Source organism: Solea senegalensis, linkage group LG9 (genome assembly GCF_019176455.1).
Source record: "Solea senegalensis isolate Sse05_10M linkage group LG9, IFAPA_SoseM_1, whole genome shotgun sequence".
NCBI lineage: Eukaryota > Metazoa > Chordata > Actinopteri > Pleuronectiformes > Soleidae > Solea > Solea senegalensis.
The window spans coordinates 19,684,560-19,704,204 of record NC_058029.1 but is presented as its reverse complement, the minus strand read 5'-3'; the positions used below and the strand labels follow the sequence as shown (position 1 = coordinate 19,704,204).

At 44.0% G+C, this 19,645-nt stretch overlaps 1 protein-coding gene across 3 annotated transcripts; it reads left to right on the top strand.

Annotated features, from left to right (window-relative positions):
* The first annotated feature begins 954 nt into the window (after positions 1-954).
* Positions 955-19,628, top strand: LOC122774591 (histone-lysine N-methyltransferase ASH1L-like). 3 transcript variants are annotated; one of them, XM_044034009.1, is made up of 14 exons: positions 957-1,926; positions 6,657-7,460; positions 8,617-12,751; positions 14,147-14,495; positions 14,680-14,853; positions 14,945-15,039; positions 15,132-15,205; positions 15,289-15,334; positions 15,823-15,863; positions 15,956-16,026; positions 16,120-16,295; positions 16,812-16,903; positions 17,017-17,156; positions 17,709-19,628. In XM_044034009.1, exons 2-13 carry the CDS (start codon positions 6,858-6,860, stop codon positions 17,140-17,142), a joined length of 5,982 nt encoding a protein of 1,993 aa, XP_043889944.1. In that variant the 5' UTR covers positions 957-1,926; positions 6,657-6,857; the 3' UTR covers positions 17,143-17,156; positions 17,709-19,628. The 3 variants fall into 3 exon arrangements, 2 of the variants coding, with proteins under 2 accessions (XP_043889945.1, XP_043889944.1); XM_044034010.1 differs by lacking the exons at positions 17,017-17,156; positions 17,709-19,628 and having other exon boundaries at positions 956-1,926; positions 16,120-16,308; positions 16,812-16,875; XR_006361008.1 differs by lacking the exons at positions 15,132-15,205; positions 15,289-15,334; positions 15,823-15,863; ... (3 more) ...; positions 17,017-17,156; positions 17,709-19,628 and having other exon boundaries at positions 955-1,926; positions 14,593-14,853.
* The last annotated feature ends 17 nt before the right edge of the window (positions 19,629-19,645 follow it).

Genomic DNA, 19,645 nt, shown 5'->3' with positions numbered 1-19,645 from the left:
TTAAATGGAGAGTCAAATCCAATAACTCTTCGGAACATGAATGTTAACGAGACATAAATACTTCCATTTTTAACCTATTTTGAATTTACATATGCATTGTTTGTTCTCGTTGTTTGTTTGCTTAACAATTGTCATTGTGATGAAAGTGGTATAAAGAGGAAAAAACCTTTTCAGGTTTTAAAATAACTGTTTAAAGGCACCGAATGTGGCTGTTTTGATGGGAACCCTACGAGATTTTGCCCACTTTGACTTTTTAAATCAATATCAAGGACCAATAGGATGATTGTAGTAAGATCTATTTTCAGCTCTGTATTCCCAGCTGCTCCAGTTGGAAGGAGGATCAATAGAAAATAGTGTTGGGATTGCGTAATATCCTACCCTCCTTTCACTTATCATCTGACTCTCTTAAAGACTGTTTACCTTTTTTCCTTTTTCTTTTTTAGATTTTTGTTTGCAGTAGTTGTTGTCTGGAGTAGTGATCTTTCCACTGAAGGGACCTGTTTGCAGGGTTGTAGTAGCCAAAAAGATCACTAACGCTCTCTGTGAACTGTCTTGTGATTGGTCATAACTGGATTCATATTACATAAGCTGTAAACAGAGACCAGAGGAGGGGTGACATTATCTCTCTCAGATCATTTAATTTACATTAAACTGTAAATTTATCGTATTGCCTCATGCAGCCCTTGTATTATTATGAGATTATTGATGTGTGTCATCTAAAACTCCACCAAGTGAAAGTGTTTCAAGACCCTTTTACAAAAGTAAAGGAAAAACAAATCTGGACAGGTGAAGCTGCACTAACATAAATCTAAGAACTACTTTATATTATATATATATATATATATATATATATATATATATATATATATATATATATATATATATATACATATACATATATATACACACAGATAGATAGATAGATAGATAGATAGATAATGGTAATTTTTAAAGTTGTGAAATAATTGTTTTGACCTTCTTTTGTTTAATGTCTAAAACATGGGCCTATGTTTAAAATACACATGAATACAACATGTGTTAATCCTGCGGGGTTAAAAACGTGTAGTTCTGATCAGTATTTTTTGTTAAACACGATCCCCCGTCCCTAAAATGAACTTTTGAATAAGTGCTCAGTGCTGCCTGCCACTCTCCTCCCTCTCTGACACACAAATGTAAAGTAAATCCGCGTTCACAGGACGCGCTGCAACTTTTCGAAGCTGCTCTTAAAATCACTACCAACAACGGCCCATTTTAGCCAAGTCGTCGCCATTTTATTAAGCGTCTAAATAGCCCTCCTCCTCCCCTATCGCCTATTAAGAACCACACAGAGATCCAGTGCTGTGTTCACAGTTTTATCCCCTCCTCTCTGATCCTCTGACCACATGCAAATGGCCACGCAGTTGCATTCCCGCACATCCTCAACCTCTGCTCTGTAGCACACACACACACACACACACACACACACACTGCTGCAGCAGCCCTCAGTCCTCCTGACACGTTAACACAGCCTGTGCGTGCGCATATACGAGAGCAGCACACAGTCTGAGCCATTATTATTATCGCAGGCGGGAGCGACACAACTTTCCCCGAGAGAAGTGGGAGAGAAATCACATCCAGTGTAACCAGTCCGCCACCTAGCTGCGGAGACGCGCCGACGACGGAGATGTGTCGACTGTATGATTATGAAAACACCCGCGCCAATGTTGTTGCACAGCAGGCTCCGCGCTCGGATGGGACTGAAACTCGGTGTTAGGAGGTGTTTTAACCTCCGCTGGCCTCAGTTATGTAATCAAAGCAACATCTAATGCACCAAAGACTGGATCGCTGTCGGTGTGAAGAAGAAGAAGAAGAAGAAGAAGAGGGGAGCAGGACAGCAACACCTTCACCTCCTGCCTAAACGCAGTTGGCTCCGGGACGCGCTCTCGGGTAAGTAGCCTACGTAGCCTTATTAGAGACTGTAATGGCAGTGTGTATTAATGTGCGCAGGCCTGTCATCAACAACCAGCTCAGATAACTGAGGGCTGGAGAGAATTTTGTGCATCCGCTTTGCGCTAATTTTATCCCTTGTTGCTGAGTGTGTGTGTGTGTGTGTCTCTCCCCCCCTGCTCTGTTCTGTTCTCTCCGTGCGTGGTGATATTTCTTATTTCAATGTTGCTGACACCAGCAGAAGGGCCAGCAGAGGACACATAGAAGAGAAAAAAGGTATCTGGGGATTAATCCACAGCACAAACACCAGCAGCAAGCACATTTTCGTGCCATCCACTCTCACATACGTATGTTGACTTTCAGCGTGCAACTGCGTGTTTTAGGAGCTTCGACAGATTTCATTATGGAAATGTGAGTGACGACACCAACAACACGTGCATGTGTGTATCTTTTCTAAGTGCGACAGCGGCAGTTGGTGATTTTCAGGGGTGCGCAAAGTCATTGTCGAGAAGGAAGCTCCTGTTGACGTCCTCAGTAAACCAGTGATAGGCTGCCGAGTGCGGTTAACACCCCCACTGCCCGTACTGTATCTACAGTAGCCACATCAGTCAGCCTACGCAGCTGCGATCTGGGCGCACAATGTTTTAATACATCAGCTAATGTGTGTGTGTGTGTGTGTGTGGGAGGAGGAGGAGGTAGACTCACATAAGAAACTTCCCTGTTTATGTGGAGCAAGCATCACCTAGTAGGGCCATAACCTATAACCCCATAAAATGTTATCCAAATCCATTCTTTACTTTTTTGGGGTTTGCAGTTCCCAAACAGACAGACTAATGATATGACTAGATACCAATTTTTTTGTTTCTGATATGATACCTATATCAGATGAGACAAATGTGTCCGTCCCAAAGGACAATTCAATTAAAACAGACCCCAAAACCATGCATACACATTAATTACAAAGTAAACAAGCAACAGAGAGGACAGGACAAGAGATGTCTCCCTGGTGGCCTGTGTATGCACAAGGGAGGTCATTTTGGTGCATGCACAGAACTCCAAGTCCCACTCCAGTCCAACTAAGCGTATACATGCAGGAGTAGTCGGACTATGAATAGCATTGACCAGGTATGTTAGTCTGACTAAGACTAGCTTGATTTTGACTAATGTATTTATATGACATTAAGAAATATGAATTATTGTCTTAGTCCAACTAAATAGGTAAAAATAGGTAAACCAAGCACTAAAAAGGTGCTTGGTTTAACACTCAGATGGCCACTAGGATGAAGGATTTAAGGATTTTAGTGGATAGTTCTTGTGGGTGGAGCTATAAAACACCAACCTGATGGCATCATTTTAAATTTGGTGGTCAGGATGTGGTCGTGTTGGTCAATGATGCTTTTCTGGATTGCGATTATTTTGGAACAACACTGTTAGGCTCATCCTAACCTTAACACTCAGACCGGAAAACCAACACATTAATGAAAATGTTCTAACCTAGACCAAGAGTATCTATCAATGCCAACATTAGTCAGATCCAGTCTTTTACATATTTTGAACAACCCGGCTCATATTTAAAAGAGTGTCTTTGTCAGTCTAGCATTGCACACAAACATGCTTGATCTCACATTCCATTCCAGGAGTGGCAATTTCTCACCAGGAGTTTTCCCTCTTTTGTGTGTCCTTGTATACGTTGAGTGCTGAGTTGCACATGCGTGGGTACCACCAAACCTTCTGGCTTAATGTTTGTGATTACCATCTTCTTCCTTGACTAAATCAAGAGCGTGCCACCAACTGTGCTGGAAAGTGTAGTGCCACATGGAGCATGCGAGGTTGCCCCATATGGTCCGCACTGACTCAAACTGGACACAATCATCCATGAAGGGTCCGCATAGACCTTGGCAGAAATGGCCATATTACAACATTTACGTCGCGCATAGCTTAGTTGACCTCTGCAGCTGCAACCAGGCGTTTCAAAAACATAATGTTCCAACTGTGTACCAGACATTAGCTGCTCTCATTTAGGTCCATTCATATTTAGGGTTTATGAATAGCAGCAAATTTTACTTTTTTCTTATTCCAATACGCAGTACAATCCAGTGATTTTGGTCAGTATCAAAACTGAGAATGATGCCGACTATCACATCGACTCATCCCTATGACAATGCTAGAAACATAACCTCTTTATCGTAACCAGAGCTTAGCTAGACCAAGACAAAAGGACCAAGACCAAGTCTAGACCAATACCAAAATGGTGCTTGACAGATTGTAAACCAAAACCAGTGCACCATATAAATGTGGGTTAATTCCCCGGTGTGGAATCAGTTAAATCAAATCTAATATATTGTAATTTAATATCAAATTAACCATTTTTTGCTTCCCAAGATCAGAATTGGCAGTAGCTGCAAAGTTGTGGATCAGTAATTAACAGTAAATGTCATGCAAAAAGTTACTACACACATTTTTATACATACTTTTCTGTCAAAACCACAATGATTTTGCATCATCTGATTTCTGACATCAAACATTCTAACTTAACTACTTATGTTACTGATTTCATTTGATGATTGAAATTTTCCATCCAATAATTGTCAAATAAGTTAGTTGTGGTCTCAAATAGCCTTGTTTAGTGACGTCTGGACAGTTCTCAATGCAACTGTTTCCATTCTCTGGCAAATTCTTTTTTGACTGTGACAAGACTGAGTAAAAATGTGTCAGTCTGAGACGGGATGAGACCAAGACCTTTGAAAAATGGTTTTGAGACCAAGACTAATCTTGAGTACTACAACACTACTTCACAGTTCAATATACAATATGTTAGATGCCGATACACTACAGGATCCCAATTTCCTGGGGGCAGCACTGCTGCTGTGCTCATGCTGTTGTCGGGCAGATGGCATCGGTATTGTAGTAATTGATGATAATACCATCATGGGATGTTGATGGTAGCTGGAAGTATGGGTGGCCATTATTGTGATTTAATCGTCGCCTCGGCACAGCCAAGGAACCACACTGACTACAGTGTCAAGTCCACTCATCATCCTGTCACTTGGAATAGCTTGTGGTCTAATGTTAGAATAATCTAGAGTTATGTTTGAGAGGTATAGCTCTGGAGATTATAAAAAGCTATAAATATGTACTTCTTCTGTCTCCAGTTGAATGGAATTGTCCCTTTTATGTTTGAAAATCTACCTCTTGTTCTCTGCTTACACTTTGCACAAACTCCTCTTCTTCCTCCAGCTCTGGCTTCTTGGAGTAGAATAGAGAATCATAATAGAAGTGTCTGGTGTGATTTAAAAGAACCACTGTCCATCGCTGTGCTCATTTTATTTTATTCTGAGGAGGTTTTGTCCTTGGAAATGCTTTCCAATATGGTTGCATAACAGCAGTTACTGGAACAGATGTTGATTTGAGCTCGGTATGACTCAAGAAAAGAGTTTGGGTGTGGAGGGACCAAGAGGCAGGAGAGATGGCCCACTGAGGTCCTGAGTAAAATATTATCTTAGATGCATTTGTAAGTTTCAGGGGGCAGTTCATTGCGTTGAGAGACAAATTAGCTATTTCATAAGAGGCTCTCAGGAGAAAGCAGGGTGTGTTTCATTAGAAAACTGACGAGTGTCTCTCTTAATGAGGCAGAGGGAGTCTAATGAAAGAAGCATGACAGAAGATGCGATGCGTTAGGTTCAAAAGTGGGCTGAGCATGGAACGAGTGAGAGTGAAAGTTTTTCTGCTAAGTGGAATGTTATTTTAGGGTGTGTTGCTTTGCTGTAATGTCACATTAAAAGTCCATTTACAATGGGGTCAATGAAAAGCTTACTTAACTTGGAGGAAGCAATGGGAGGAGGAGGAATTTGCACTCCTTTCCAAAAATAAGTTTTACCCTTTCCTACGGATTTGTGTTACCACTACTGAAAGGGGAGGAGGGGAATGGTAGGACTGTGAATGGAGGGATTTAGGTTGGAGAGGAGAAAAGAACGAAGTGGAGGAGGAAATATGGTTCTGATTAACTTGGATGTAGTGTATGAGTTGACCATTTTACTGTGTGGTCTACAGAGAGAGAGGGAGAGAGGGAAAGAGAAAGAGAGTGGATGGGGCTAATAGAGAATGCATGCAAGAGCTTTCTGCCAAACATGAAAAGGGGAGTTTCGGAGAGAAAAGACAGTACAGCAGAGGGAAGGGTGGGAGGAGAAGTGCTTGTGGGAGTAGCTGAGAACAGAAGGCGCAAAGACAGTGGGGAGAGGAGGAGACTGGATCAAGTGTTTGAATTAGTCAGGAGCTGATTGATTGATATATTGATTTTGGAAAGAGGAGGCAGAGCAAGGATTAAAACATAAGCAAATGTGTCCAGGTTTAAAGAGTATTTTATGTCTTTCAGGGCTGCTGTTATTTACAGATTGTCACTGAAAAGTAGCTGGTCGTGTTTTTGAAGAATGTGAGTAGGTCTTTCTTCCAGTTACTTGCGACATTCTGGGAATCGGCAGCATGGATTGGCCCCCTGGGTTTTCTGTATGATGAGATCATCTCTGTGGACACAGACGTTAGCACCTCTCTACGGCTGCCTGCAGGAAGGGGACTTTCCCTTCAATTCCTGTGCCGCTGCTGCTCTGCATCTGAGCTCACTGAAATGACTAATCACTGGCCTCTCTATCTTTCTGTCTGTCTTTGTTTGTCTGTCTTTCCCTTCCCTCTCTCTCTCTCTTTCTCTTTCTGTCTCTGCTTAAATCCCCTTTCAGATTGAGCCGAAAAGAGAAGAGAGAGACCTTGACTGAATGAAGGCACCCAACTGCGGCTATTATTATAGGATATTCTTTTGGAAATCGTCTGACCTAGACCTGCATTCAGCTCATTGTCCTTGACCCCATTACCACCACCAGGTACATTTGAAAGTCTTATACTGGGCATCCCACAGCATCCTGCGTCTCCCCCTGTCTCTGATGGACCAGAGAGTGAAGGGGGGGACCCCTCCGGCCACAAACTCCACTCTGAGCCCCACAGCTGCACTGGAGGACTCAGAACAGGATCAAGTGGCAGATAAGAAGAGACGGTGTGATGGGGAGAACACAGATGTGGGGAAAAAGGAGCTGGAGAAAAAAGGAACAGGAAGGAAGAGAGAAGGAGACAAGGGGGCAGTACTGGAGTTGCTCATAGAGGGGCGCTGTGGAAGCTCAGGGCAGGAACAGCTTCAGATCTCTGGCAAAGAGACCAGTTGCCCTGAGGGCAATGTACGACTCCGGGTGGGAATTCAAGCAAAACGCACCAAGAAGCCACCCAAGATCTTGGAGAGCTATGTCTGCAAGCCCACCATTAGGACCTATCAGAGGCAGGGCAGGGGAGGGCTGCTGAGGGGGGACACTGAAGGATTGGGGCAGCAGAGTAAAAGCAGCTCTATTCCAGATGAGACAACCAGAGAGCAACACTCAGGCTTGGATGTTATTTCATCACTATCATCTTCGTCGTCATCACAGCAACTGCCATTACCATCCACTCCAGCCTCAGTCCCCACCATAGCCAACCAAGGGTCAAAGTCTGCCAAACAGGTAAGTTAAGGACAATCCTCACCAACATACAGTCAGCCGCCAATTATTATTATCTTAAAAAGTAAAACCGTCACAGTGACTGACGTTATTCAGATGTACAATAATCAATAAGGATATTTCAATACCACTTATTTGAGTCAAATACAATGCATATATTGCAACTTTCAATATCTACTGATACTGATGCAGACGTTTTACATATTTTAAAATACTAAACTGTAAATAACACATTTGGTACATCTACTACTTCGCCACACCGTGACTCCTTAAAAAGCTGTTGCTGCTTTTGGTTTACATTTTTACAGTCTGTGCTTAATCCAGTGAATCAGATGTAATGTTTTTCTTTTTCCTGTATCGCGTCAGCTCGTCACCTTGTAACCAATAGGGTATCAGTGCTATAGCTTTGATTTGTTTCTGCAGGCAAACATCCACCAGAAAGGGATATGTGGAGAAAAATATCATGACTTTGTGCTCAGTTGTAATAAGATCAAATAAGGTATTGTCTCAATGCTGAAGCTTAAGCAGCACTTTTAAATAAACACACCTATAAATAGGACAATGTCACTGCAATCCTTTTGAGCAATTACAGACATTGGTCCATCGGTCCTTAAGACAATCACCTCAGGGGGATCTTATTGCTTTAGCTGCTCAAACACCACTCAAACTGCAGTGTACCAAAATTACAGGACAAGTATGAAATGTCAAGCCTTCTCATCTGTATTAGTGGCAATTTATAGCTACCAATAGCACAGCTTTCTCTCTCTCTTTCTGTCTCTGCCAGGCACACTATATCTGTCCCTCTCTTCTATTTTTACATCCCCTCTTCTCTACCTGCTCACATTTATCTTTCTCTGCCCCTCTTTCTTTGTCCCACTCCCGCTTCTCTGTTTCTTTGCCTTTATAGCCTTTGTATTTCTCTATTCTGTGTCAACCCCATTCGTGTTTTCATCACTTCACTCTCTTCTTCTCCACATTGTGCCCTCTTTTTCTGCCTGATTGAGTAATTTACTCCTCACACTCTGTTTCATTGTTTAGACAAAAACAAAAGCATTTTAGTTATTGTTACTTCCCCATTGAGAGACTGTTGTCAAGTACAAACTATAGATGTCACAGCCTTTGCTGTTTATGACAAACATTATGTGCTTGCGTTCCTCAGGTTCCTGTCAAGCTGGCCGATAAAACAGAGGTGAATTCAAATGGTTCATCTGAGAGAGCGAAGAAAGAGAGGCTTCCTAGTATCAATGGTCAGCCCGTTCCTGCAGGACACAAATCCTGCTCACCCACAACAGACCAGGCTGCCTCAACTACTCCTTCCACAACATGCATCCAGTCTGCATCTGAGACCAGAAATGAAAGAAACACCACCAAGAAACATAACGGTTTGGTACGGACAGCGAGACAGAAGGGACTATCAAATGGAAAAGTCTGTGCCAACAATCTTGGCACCTCCTCGAAAATCAAAGTTGGAAAAAACAGCAGTTCTTCCTCTATTTCTTCCATGGACTCCTCATCAAGACCTCCAGTCTCCACCAGCTCCCATAGAGAACTTAGCCTGTCCAATAAGAGTAATCCAGACTCACCTTCCTCTCCCTCAGCCACCCCTAAACCACAGTCTGCCCCCTCTGTGGATCTCTCTGCCCAATCTCAAGATCAGAATCCCTCTGAACAGACCTCACTGGAGAAAAAGAGAGAGAAAGAGAGGAAGGCAAAGAAAGAGAAACGGAAAGACAAAAAATCTAAACGAGATAGGTTGGAAGCTGAAAGAGCAAAGAGTGGTGACGAGGAGGGCAAGAAGAAGAAAAAGGAGAACGGGAAAGATGGAAAACCAAGGCATGGTAAACAAAAAGCTGAAAGACAAAGGACTGACGATAGGTGGAGAGATAATCTGAAGACTGAAAGAGGAAAGGCTGAGAGAAAGAGGGACAAACTTAGTCCAGACAGACAAAGAACAGAAGACAATAATCAGAAATGTGGTGAAACATTTGATTGTGGTAAACTAGATAAAACCTGTAAAGTACTGGATCCAGGCAGACCAGAAGAGAAGAATGAGACAGTTGACAGTTGCGGGTCAGTTAAACTAGCTGAGCCAATAACAACAGGTGAAACTAGTAAATCAAAAGAACAAGACAGCTCAAGACATTCAGCTGTGCCTCTAAGCCATCCCTCTTGTTCTGCTCCTCCCACTCTGCCAACTCTGTCTGCCCGTGCCCCAGTTTCTCCCCCCTCTTTCCCCCAAGAGCAAGACAGCCGCCCACTAAAGAAACGTAAAGCGAGACGGCCCAGCTGGACCAAGCTGGTGCACCGCGCTCATAGAGCAGAAAATCATGAAAACCCTTCAGATTCCCAACATAATCCTTTACTAAGTTTTCCCCAGAACCCCAAGATTTCTCTTCCTGCCAAGGCCAGTTTTCAGCATACAGACGACACACATACGGTAACTAGCGCATTAAGCAGCAACTTATCCGCACTCTCCTCTGCAACCAAACCTCCATCCCCAAAGCAACCCATGTCAGACCCTAGTCCCCCTGTGTCCAGATGCCCCATAACTCCTACTCGAAAAAGGGGCCGCCCTCAATCCCACAGTTCTAGTTTAAATGAGCCTCCACCTAGACTTTCAGCAAATGCTGTTCCAGCTGAGGAGCCTCTTCTTGGGTGTAACGACATTCAGAAAGCCCCTGTGCTGGAGCCAAAGCCGGTACTTGCAGCTCAGTCTAAATCCAGCCCCAAGAAGCGTGGCCGTCCTCCCAAGCGACCCCTCCCAGAGGACCAGAGTGAAGATGCACTGAATCATGCTGATAATACAGACAGGAGTAAAGATTTTCATACTTCTGACAAGGGGAACAGGCAGCTTAAGATCAGGAGGATTATTAACGAGATGAAGAAAAGAAAGAAGAGGAGACTTCACAAAGTAATGCTGTCCAGTTATGTGGGAAAGGAGGGAAGGGGTGTTGAGGCAGCAGATGGTGAGACCACTTTAAGAATGTGTAAATCAATAGAGTCTACAACAGTACAGACACTCTCAGCCCTGTCCTCCTCTTTTGGGAGTAAGCTGGGCCCACAGATCAATGTGAGCAAGAGAGGGACCATCTACATGGGCAAGAGGCGAGGACGCAAGCCTAAAGTCCAAACAGCGAATGTAAATTCCAATGCCCAGAGCTCCACTCAGTCGTCTCTGTTTACCAATCCCACTGAAACATCTCTCTTCTCATCTACCCAACCTCAGCCTCCTCCTCCCTCTCACCCTTTTCCGTCCCCATCTCTTACACACTCCAGTGGGGCTCAGAGTCCTTACAGTGAGGGAAGCGTCACCGAACCAACATCTAACCTACATTTTCCTCACCACTTCTCCCTCCCTTCCCCATCATCATCCTGCACCTCCCCGCGTCCTCCCTCCTCCTGTTCTATCTCTCCATTTGTGAAGAAGTGTTGTCCATGCCAGGGAAGGCACCACTTCCCCTTTCACCAGTCATCATGTAAGCTCTCCTTTCCTACCACTCCACTACACCACACACCTGGCTCTCCTGGCCACATCAAAGATGCCACCCCCTCCCCAAGGAGTGAATCACATAGTGAGGAAACACTGCCTAGTGATAGCGGAATTGGAACAGATAACAACAGTGTGTCTGAGCGAGGGGAGATGAGGAGAGCACGAGGCATTCTCACACTGGGCCAGGGGTCAGGAGTGATGCTTGGGAGTCAGAGACACCCCTCTCTTGTTGACCGTCCCTCTCCAGTTTCCTCACCTCCCTCTCATATCCCCAGGCACACAAACCTAATCAGTAACTCAAGTAATGTGGAGCGGCACAGAGACAGACATCGGCACAGGAGGAGGGATTACGACTGTTCCTCTCCTTGTACTTGCTTGTGCCCCTGCCCAGGACACAATAAGTGCACTCATTCAGACTTTTATCCTTGCCTTGGGCACAATGCACTGAAGAGACAGAAAAACAAACATAAAAAGAAGCACCAGCAGCTACACACACAGGATCCAGACTTTCTGGCTGAACTTGAAGATCTGATTGTTCAGTTCAGTGAGGTCCATATTGGAAGACGAAGTTGGATGAGGACAGAATTGGGACAAGGTTTTGATGGGAGTGGGTCTGCAGCTGGAGGAAGGCGCCATCATCCCTCCTCTCATCCGCTCCGCTCCAACATCTTCAGGATCAATCTGAATGGTTTCTACTCACCTCATCCTTCATCTTACCCTACGAATCCTTCCTTCTCCCCACAGCCTTTCTACCCCTGCCAGCCGGTTCATTGTAACAGAAAGCCAGACCGCAGGCAGTGTGGCTGCCCCTCAAAGTTCCAGGAGTCCATTGAAAATATGGGCTTTTACAGCAGCTATCCCCCAGCCACTGCACTTTACCATCACCTCCCCAGCTCCTACTCACTTCCATCTCCCCACCAGTTTGGCCCCCATCAGCTCCATCATGCCCATTTCCTCCTCAACCCCGCCAGATTCCACAGACGCAGGAGCAGGTTGCTGAGAGAGGGAGCATTGGGCGGAGAGGTTGATGGAGATGTAGGAGGAGGCAGTGGAGGAGGCCCACATCTCAGCTCAGGGTTCACATCCAGCCTTTCCTGTGGCTGTGGGAGGAGCGAACACAAACACAAACATAAACACCGTCACCGGCACTGCGACCGAGACATGGATGATGATGAGGAGTTGCATGGGGACGAGGAGGAAGACAGCATGGAGAGGGAGAGATTGACCAGCTCAAAGCACAGGCCTGGGTTCATTTTGGGGCAAGGAGATGAAGGAAGGAAAGGGACAAGAGGAATGGGGAACATGCTGTCCAAAGAATCGCCTTGGTTACGTGAGAATGAAAATAATTCTTTCTCTGCTGCTGCTGCTGCCACGTCATCATCATCATCACTGTCCACTGCTGAGAGGCACAAACACATGTCTCTCACCTCACTGGGGCTGGGTTCCTCTCACCTGTCTTCATTTGGAGGAGGCTGGGGTGGGCTGGACCAGAGCCGGATGAAATTTGGCAGCCTGGGGGGCTTGGCGTTTGGAAACCCAAACCCCAGCTGGAGAGGCTTCACTGGGGAGCAACACACAGGCAGACTGGTTGCATCAGACTTAGAGGACGAAGATGGCGACGATGCTGAAGAGTCGCACCTGTACAGGACATCACCGTCCCCAACACATACTAACCTGTTCACATCTGCTGCCATGGCAACAGGAGGGAGGGGTCCAAGGAGTGGATTGTCCAGGAGAATTTCAGGAAATGAAGATAGGTCATGGAGGAGAGATGAGCCAGCTTGGAGAGAGAGGAGAGATTCAGGTGAGGTGGACGACTCAAATATATAAATATGTGGGTAAAACAATCAGCAACATCTGTGCTTCTGCCTGATGGCACAAGATTATGTTATGTTGGCATTAGAGCTAAAATTGCATCAAATACTTGGAACACAGTAGCATTTGTTTGTATTTCACTGTGCTGATAAATGTGTCTTAAGTTATCTGACAGCTCAGTTGTATGATGTTATTATTTTTTTCAGAAAACATGAATATGTAGATTGCCAGTAGTAATCTAGATGCAACGGTGCCTTCAAACTGAAATTTAACTACAGTAATAGGATTTATTTCAAGGGCATCTTTTCATGTGCCCATTTTGACAGATCTTTATATTTGCACAATGTAGCAAAGAGACTGTGGCGTTGAGAGTTTGCCCAACATAGTGGCAGACTGGCAGCACAGCTTTTTCTCAGGTGGTATTGAGCTTCACATCAAAGCCTGTAGGGTGTGTAAGAGGAAACAAGACTCTGTTCTTTTTACAGCCAATTTTAGACTCCTTCTGCTGTGCAGGAGGCGCACCTGACACACGCACACAGACAAATGCAACCACTCAGCAACCACCACTCGCTGATAGAATTTTTATGTAGTGTTATAACAGAAAGGCAGCATCTTGGTGGGAATCTGCCAGAAAATCTTTGAAATCTTCCCAGTCTGAAGTGAACCACACACTGTTACTGCCTAGGGCAACCAAGTGAACACAATCATTAGTTAACCACCAAATTGGCTATTTAAAGCCTGGCCTGTCCCTCACTGCTGGCCAACAGAACCTGTTTGACTTGGAAAAATCAAATCAGGAAAGAGTGGTCATAGTTGTCAGGGAGCGTGGAAATTTGACCAAAAAGATAGATGACCACTGGAGTGATTGATGGTGGAACAGCATGAGGGTCAGACAAAGGAAACATGAGTTCATCATCCAGCTAAACACACACACACATGTTTAAAATACAGTATGCTAGTAGAGGGACTTTTCTTTTTCTGTCTGCTCAGTCCGTTGAGATTGTGTGTCACATTAACTAACTGTATACAAAAATGCATACGTGTGCAGGCTCACAACAAAGAATTATACATGTCGCTGCATAGTGTTGTGGTCTATTGTGTGTGTGTGTGTGTGTGTGTGTGTGTGTGCGTGCGTGTGTGTGCGTGTGTGTGTGTGTGTGTGCATACATAAATCACTTGTTAATGCATTTCCCAGAAGTGATCTGGTCAGAGGAAATGTTGTGACTCACATAATATGTGGCCCATCCACATGACTCAGCCCAAACGGGCCTCACCTCACACCTCAATCACTGATCCACATCTGTCTCATTTCCTCTCCACCACTTACACCCCACCAACCCCCGCCTCAACCCCTCCTTCCCTGTTTCTGTTTCAACAACTGCAGGTTTACAAGGTGACTCAAGAAGCCGGGGGCAGCAGAAAAGTGTGCCAGCGCCTGACAGTGTGACGGTGAAAAGCAAAAGAAGGCCAGGACGGCCCAGGAAGAACCCACTGCCCTTCACTGCATCCTCCCCCACACACTTATCCACAGCTCCCTCCATGTCATCGCTCGACCTCGTGTCGGGACAAAACCACAACACAGACGCAAGAGAGGTGGGCGGGAGAAAAGAGGAAAGAGCGTTAGAGAGAGATGGAGGAGGTGTCACGGTGCAGCAGGTGACAGAGTTGGAGCTGCAGGCCAGGAAGAAGAGAGGGAGGAAAAGAAAACATGGTGACTCTCCCTGTCATCAGAGGTAAACACTCCCAGTTGCATTAAAAAGCACCTGAGCTGGTTGATTTGAAAATTCAATACAACCACTCACTACTGCCATATTAACCTATTGTTTTCAGCACTGTGTGCTAAACCAGTGCCTTTTCTTCCTTTCTCCTTTTCCCTCTCTATCATTCTATCTCTCTCTCTTCATGCTTTACTTTTAGTGTTGCTGTGGATTTGCCCGAGTGTGACACCCTCCCTGAATGTTTTGGCCAACCGGATGTGGATCAGGCTCCGTCCCAACCAGTAACCATCCAAGAAGAGGAGAGAGCTGACAGTCATCCCAAGAAGAGGTTTTTGAGAGCTGGTCTTTATTCCGATGATTACAAGACCACAGAGTGAGTCGAGCGATTCCATAAACAAGCAGTGATAACAGTTTGACTGTTTTCAGTTTTTGTGTTAATCGATAGTTGTTCTTGTCTTTCCTAGCCCTCCCTCTAAAGCCAAGCAGAAGTGCAGAGAGAGTTTGGAGTATACACCAGGGGAGCACGAGTACACACTTTTACCTGCTCCCATACATGTTGGTGAGTGGATTAAAAAAAAACAATATTGTTTAATATTTCACTGAAGTTTTTTGTGGTTGTGAATGTGTATAAACTGCCTTTGTGTCCACTAGGGAAATACCTGAGGCTGAAGCGGATTCATTTCCAATTACCTTATGATGTTATGTGGCTGTGGCAGCACAACCAGGTATAGTAGTGCTTCATGGCACAGAGAGAAAAGACTTACAAACATTCAGGGATGTAATTAATTCTCATCTTCTTTGCTTACAGCTTCAGAGACAGCCCGCTGTTCCACTGAAGAGGAAGCGTCGTTACTGTGAGTTGCCACTATTAGATGTGCTTTCTTGTTTTTTTAATTTTTAACATTATGTGAAAAAAAATTTAAAAGAAAGTTTTCTTTCCCAGAATTGAAACAGCTAAAAGTAGCAGTTGCCAATTCACCACAAAAAGAACTGGAAGTTCTGTTTATCAGCGTTTTCTCCAATCCATGGTTTCGAAATGACATTTTTTTCTGAAGGCTCACATTTGTGCTGTCTCCTGTTTTGAGAGGCTCTGTTCTTCTTGGCAAGCATTTGATTTTATTTCTTACCACTGTTCCACTCAATTTAGATAAATGTGTATGGAACTGCCACATTGACTTTGGAAATATGATCCGTTAGCTATTGTCTCAAGAAATTTAGTTGGAAAAGAATATTGCAGTTATCGATACTATCAGAATCGCAATGTTAAGGAATGGTGACAAAAACCTCTGGTTCAGTTACAAGTCTTGATCAGTGTAAAATGTCTCTGTGTCTGTTTTCCCAGGCCGACTGAAGGAAAGGACCATATCTCCTCACCAGACAACAGTGAGTTTTTTAGGACGAGTAAAGAACCTAACTTTGCATCTTTTGTTCTCTAAAACTTACCACCATCCCTCCATTTTCTGTTTCCTGTGCAGGAGGAGAGTTCCAGTGACATTACCAGCCTGTTCCCTCATCTTGACATGGATCCTCTGACCAGCAGCGAGAGGTATGGACAGACCGCAGGATAAACTGCTTGTTACTCCGGCGCAGACAGCTAACTTTTCTGTGCATGTGTGTGTGTGTGTGTGTGTTGGGCCAGGAGCTTTGTGGTGAAGCACCACGTGTTCCTCGTGAGGAACTGGGAGCTCATGAGAGACAGACAGATCCGACTGAGGATACAGAGGGACAGAGAGAGAGACGCAGAGGGGGAGGAGAGGGACTCAATAGCTCCGTCCTGTGATGGAGCCAATGGGGACGACAGCCACATCAAGTCAGGTCCATGAAGCAAGTGTGTGTGTTAGTTTTTGTTTCTGTAGGTGTCTGTGTATGCATTTGTGTTTGAGGTCGAACTCATTTGTACTGTGTAACCATCTTTTGTGTCCCGTGTATGTCTTTAACTTTGTGTGAGTGTGTGTGTGTGTGTGTGTGTGTTTGTGTGTGCTCTGCTTACAGCTCGTCATCTTCATATTTGGCTTGTGTCTCCATATCGCACTCAGCAGCACAAACTAAGCAGTTTTCCAACCACAGAATTTCAGCCTGCAGAAATGTTTCCCCATTTCTGTCATCCACTGCTGGTGTCCAAAAACCCAGCAGGCATCAACTTTCCCCATTAGCAGTGAAACCACACAGTTTCCATCAAAAGCTCCCTGACTGATTCAGGATAAGAACCAAGGAGGACATTAGCATAAATACAGATAAATATCTGTTAAAAAGCAATGTGCTTTTTTTTTTTCCTTTTCTTTCTTTAAAGCCTTCACTGACATACTGTACTGTTTGACGTCTGACCCTCAGATCAGCAAGTGGGGGTGGAGGTGACGGTTATCAGCAGTGACCCCCTCCATCAGAGTCAGGACACCTCCAGCTTGCACACTGCCAGCCCCTTTGTGAGTTAAAACCACTTCCCACGTTAAAACAAAACTTTTCTTTTCGGAATGCAAATTTCCCCATGAATAAAAATCTGTTTTTGCAATTATTCCTGCATGTTGGTTCACCACAGCCCACCAGAACCCAGAGCAGAGAGGAGGAGAGAGAGAATGAAAAACCAGGGGAAGAAGAGGCCTGCAGCAGAGAACAGAGGAGGAGGCGGCTTAATGATTTACTTTTGACCCTGCAGCACTCATAAGCTAACACAGAGAGGTAAGTAGATCATCAGGTACAGAAAAAGAGCATGTTCAGGCCTGGTATTAACATCCGTTCTTAGTGATCCGTTCACATCCAGATCACGCTTGTCTGAATCTGAATCCATACTCAAATTTAAGTAGACAAACCACATTCAGAGTTGATTTGAGGACTTATGTGTTCCACATTTTTCAGCTGCATGAACACAGTCTGTCCTCTGACCAGCGGTAGCTTCATACATTCATTTATTTGCAGCCACACTTGATCGTCCTGTAATTAATTTCTTCTCACAGCGTGAGTACAGCTTTGGTTTTACTCAAGCTCTTCATCTCTCTCTGGCACACACACACACACACACACACAGATGCACACAAACCTGCTGACAGCGGAGACATTTGCACAGACTCTAGATCTGTTCATATTTGGTCACTGAAGACGCATCTAGGATGCATTTAATGCCAGGTGTGAATACTTGGTACTGCCTGCATACGACGGATGTTGACACTAGGTGTGAATGAGGCCAGTGAGGTTCATGTATTGTTTTGTTAACAGTATTTCACCTTCATGTAGGTGGGAGCACTCTGAAAAGGGACCAGGCCCACCACTGGACATATGGACACAAACTGATGTCACAAGGCACTGCTATTAACAGTAGCAGTGCCGCAGAGAACAAGCGAGAAAAAAAGATGCAGAATTATAGAGGCTAAAACTGCAAGAAAGACATCTCACACACTGACAGACGAGTGTGTTGAACCCAGCACTCTGAAGGGCATCACACCAAGGATGAAACCATGGCAACGCACCTTTTGTCCAAGCGGCGAGGGATGAAAGAATCAGATAGACTGTCCCAGATGGAAGACAGAAACAGACCAGCTGAAATGAATTTGCACTAGTGCTGGATGAACAAGCACACTAAAGACTGTATGTATGCTGAGTGGACACACTATAAATGCACACACATACACTTTGACTGCTCTTACTTCAGCACCTTAAGCAAACTGGGAAAGACAGAGTTTGAAAGTGGATGTACATAATACTCTTTGAGCATTTGGGTTCTGAAGTTTCCATGAGACAAGGAGCTCACAAACTGCCTGGAGGAACAAAAATGTAGCCCAGGCCCTAAGTAGGTCAAATTTGAACCCTAATTTCCTTGTAAGACTTTCAAAGTCACACTGCACCTTTGGGAAAATGGCACACGGGGAAAGTAAGCCAGTAAAAGAAAAAAAATCTGTTGAGATAGTGTTAGGGTTTTTCTTCACATAGTGTCTGCTATGTACCAGTGAAAAGGCAGGGGGAGGGGGCTGGGCTTAGTGATAGGAATTTTGGCAACGCTGCAAGAGAATTTCTAATGAGGTTTTAAGAAAGAAGTTATTTTTGAGAAAAAAAAAAAAGAGGCAGCTTGAGTACTGTCTGCTAAAGAAATGGACAAAATATGTTCACGATAGGAATGTTTATTGTTGACTGTTTTCAGTATTGCTTCCGTTGGAAGGGAGGGAGGGTGTAAAAAAAAAAAAAAGTGTTTCTGTTTACTTCAGACTGCCTTTGAGAATGTTACGCTCTTTGCTCTGGAGCATTGACAATCAGAATGCTGTCAGAAGGGGAGAAAGACACAAGAGAGGAAAGGGAATGAAAAGTGATTTGCCCCAAATGCTCTGTAGAAGTGCCATGTTGTCTTGTGTACCTTACTAAGCGCTCTCATGCAGTCTTTAAAAGCAATATCTCCTCTGGTAACAACTATATAAGGACTTCCTTTGTTGTTTTGATTACTATTTTCTTTTTTAAAGTTGTGAATATTTGCGGTTTGGACGTCATTTTCTTCTGTACAGATGCAGAGTAGTTTGTGCTTGGGCTAATCCGCTTTGTGGAAGTCACCGTAAGCATTTAGTTTCACGTGAATGTACATAGAGAGAGAGAGAGACACCTGTTTTCCTTCTATCAGCAGTAGCGTGTAAATCTATTATCATACATGACAATATTATTGGGATTATACATAAAGGATAATAACTATATCTTTCATTTACTAAGATGTTTTTAACCAGATATACAGCTGACCAATATATCACACATTTCTCCTTGATGATGATTGTATGTAATTTTTGTAGAATTATATAATTTGTCTCTTTTTTAGATGAACGTAATCCCTTTTTTTTTCTTAAATTGGTCAGACAATCAGTGACAGTGAATTAGTTTGTTTGCAGTGTTACATTTTTGCTCTCTTTCAGTAGTGTGGCTTCTAATACCAAGCCAAGAAAGTGCAATTTCTTTGACTGTTTACATACTGTACGTATATTTTTCCTCTTTTCATTTCTCTCTCTTTTTTTTTTTTTAACTAAGAGCACTATGTTTTTGCCAGTGGATGATTACGTTTATAGCAAAGGTACCCATTAAGAGTTATTCACTAGTTTGCATGACATGTAACCTTCGCCTGTTGCCTCTAAAGATGTGCATCTGCAAACAAAACATCAAAAACTGTTGAAACTCATTGCCATAGAATGTCTGCTCAGATG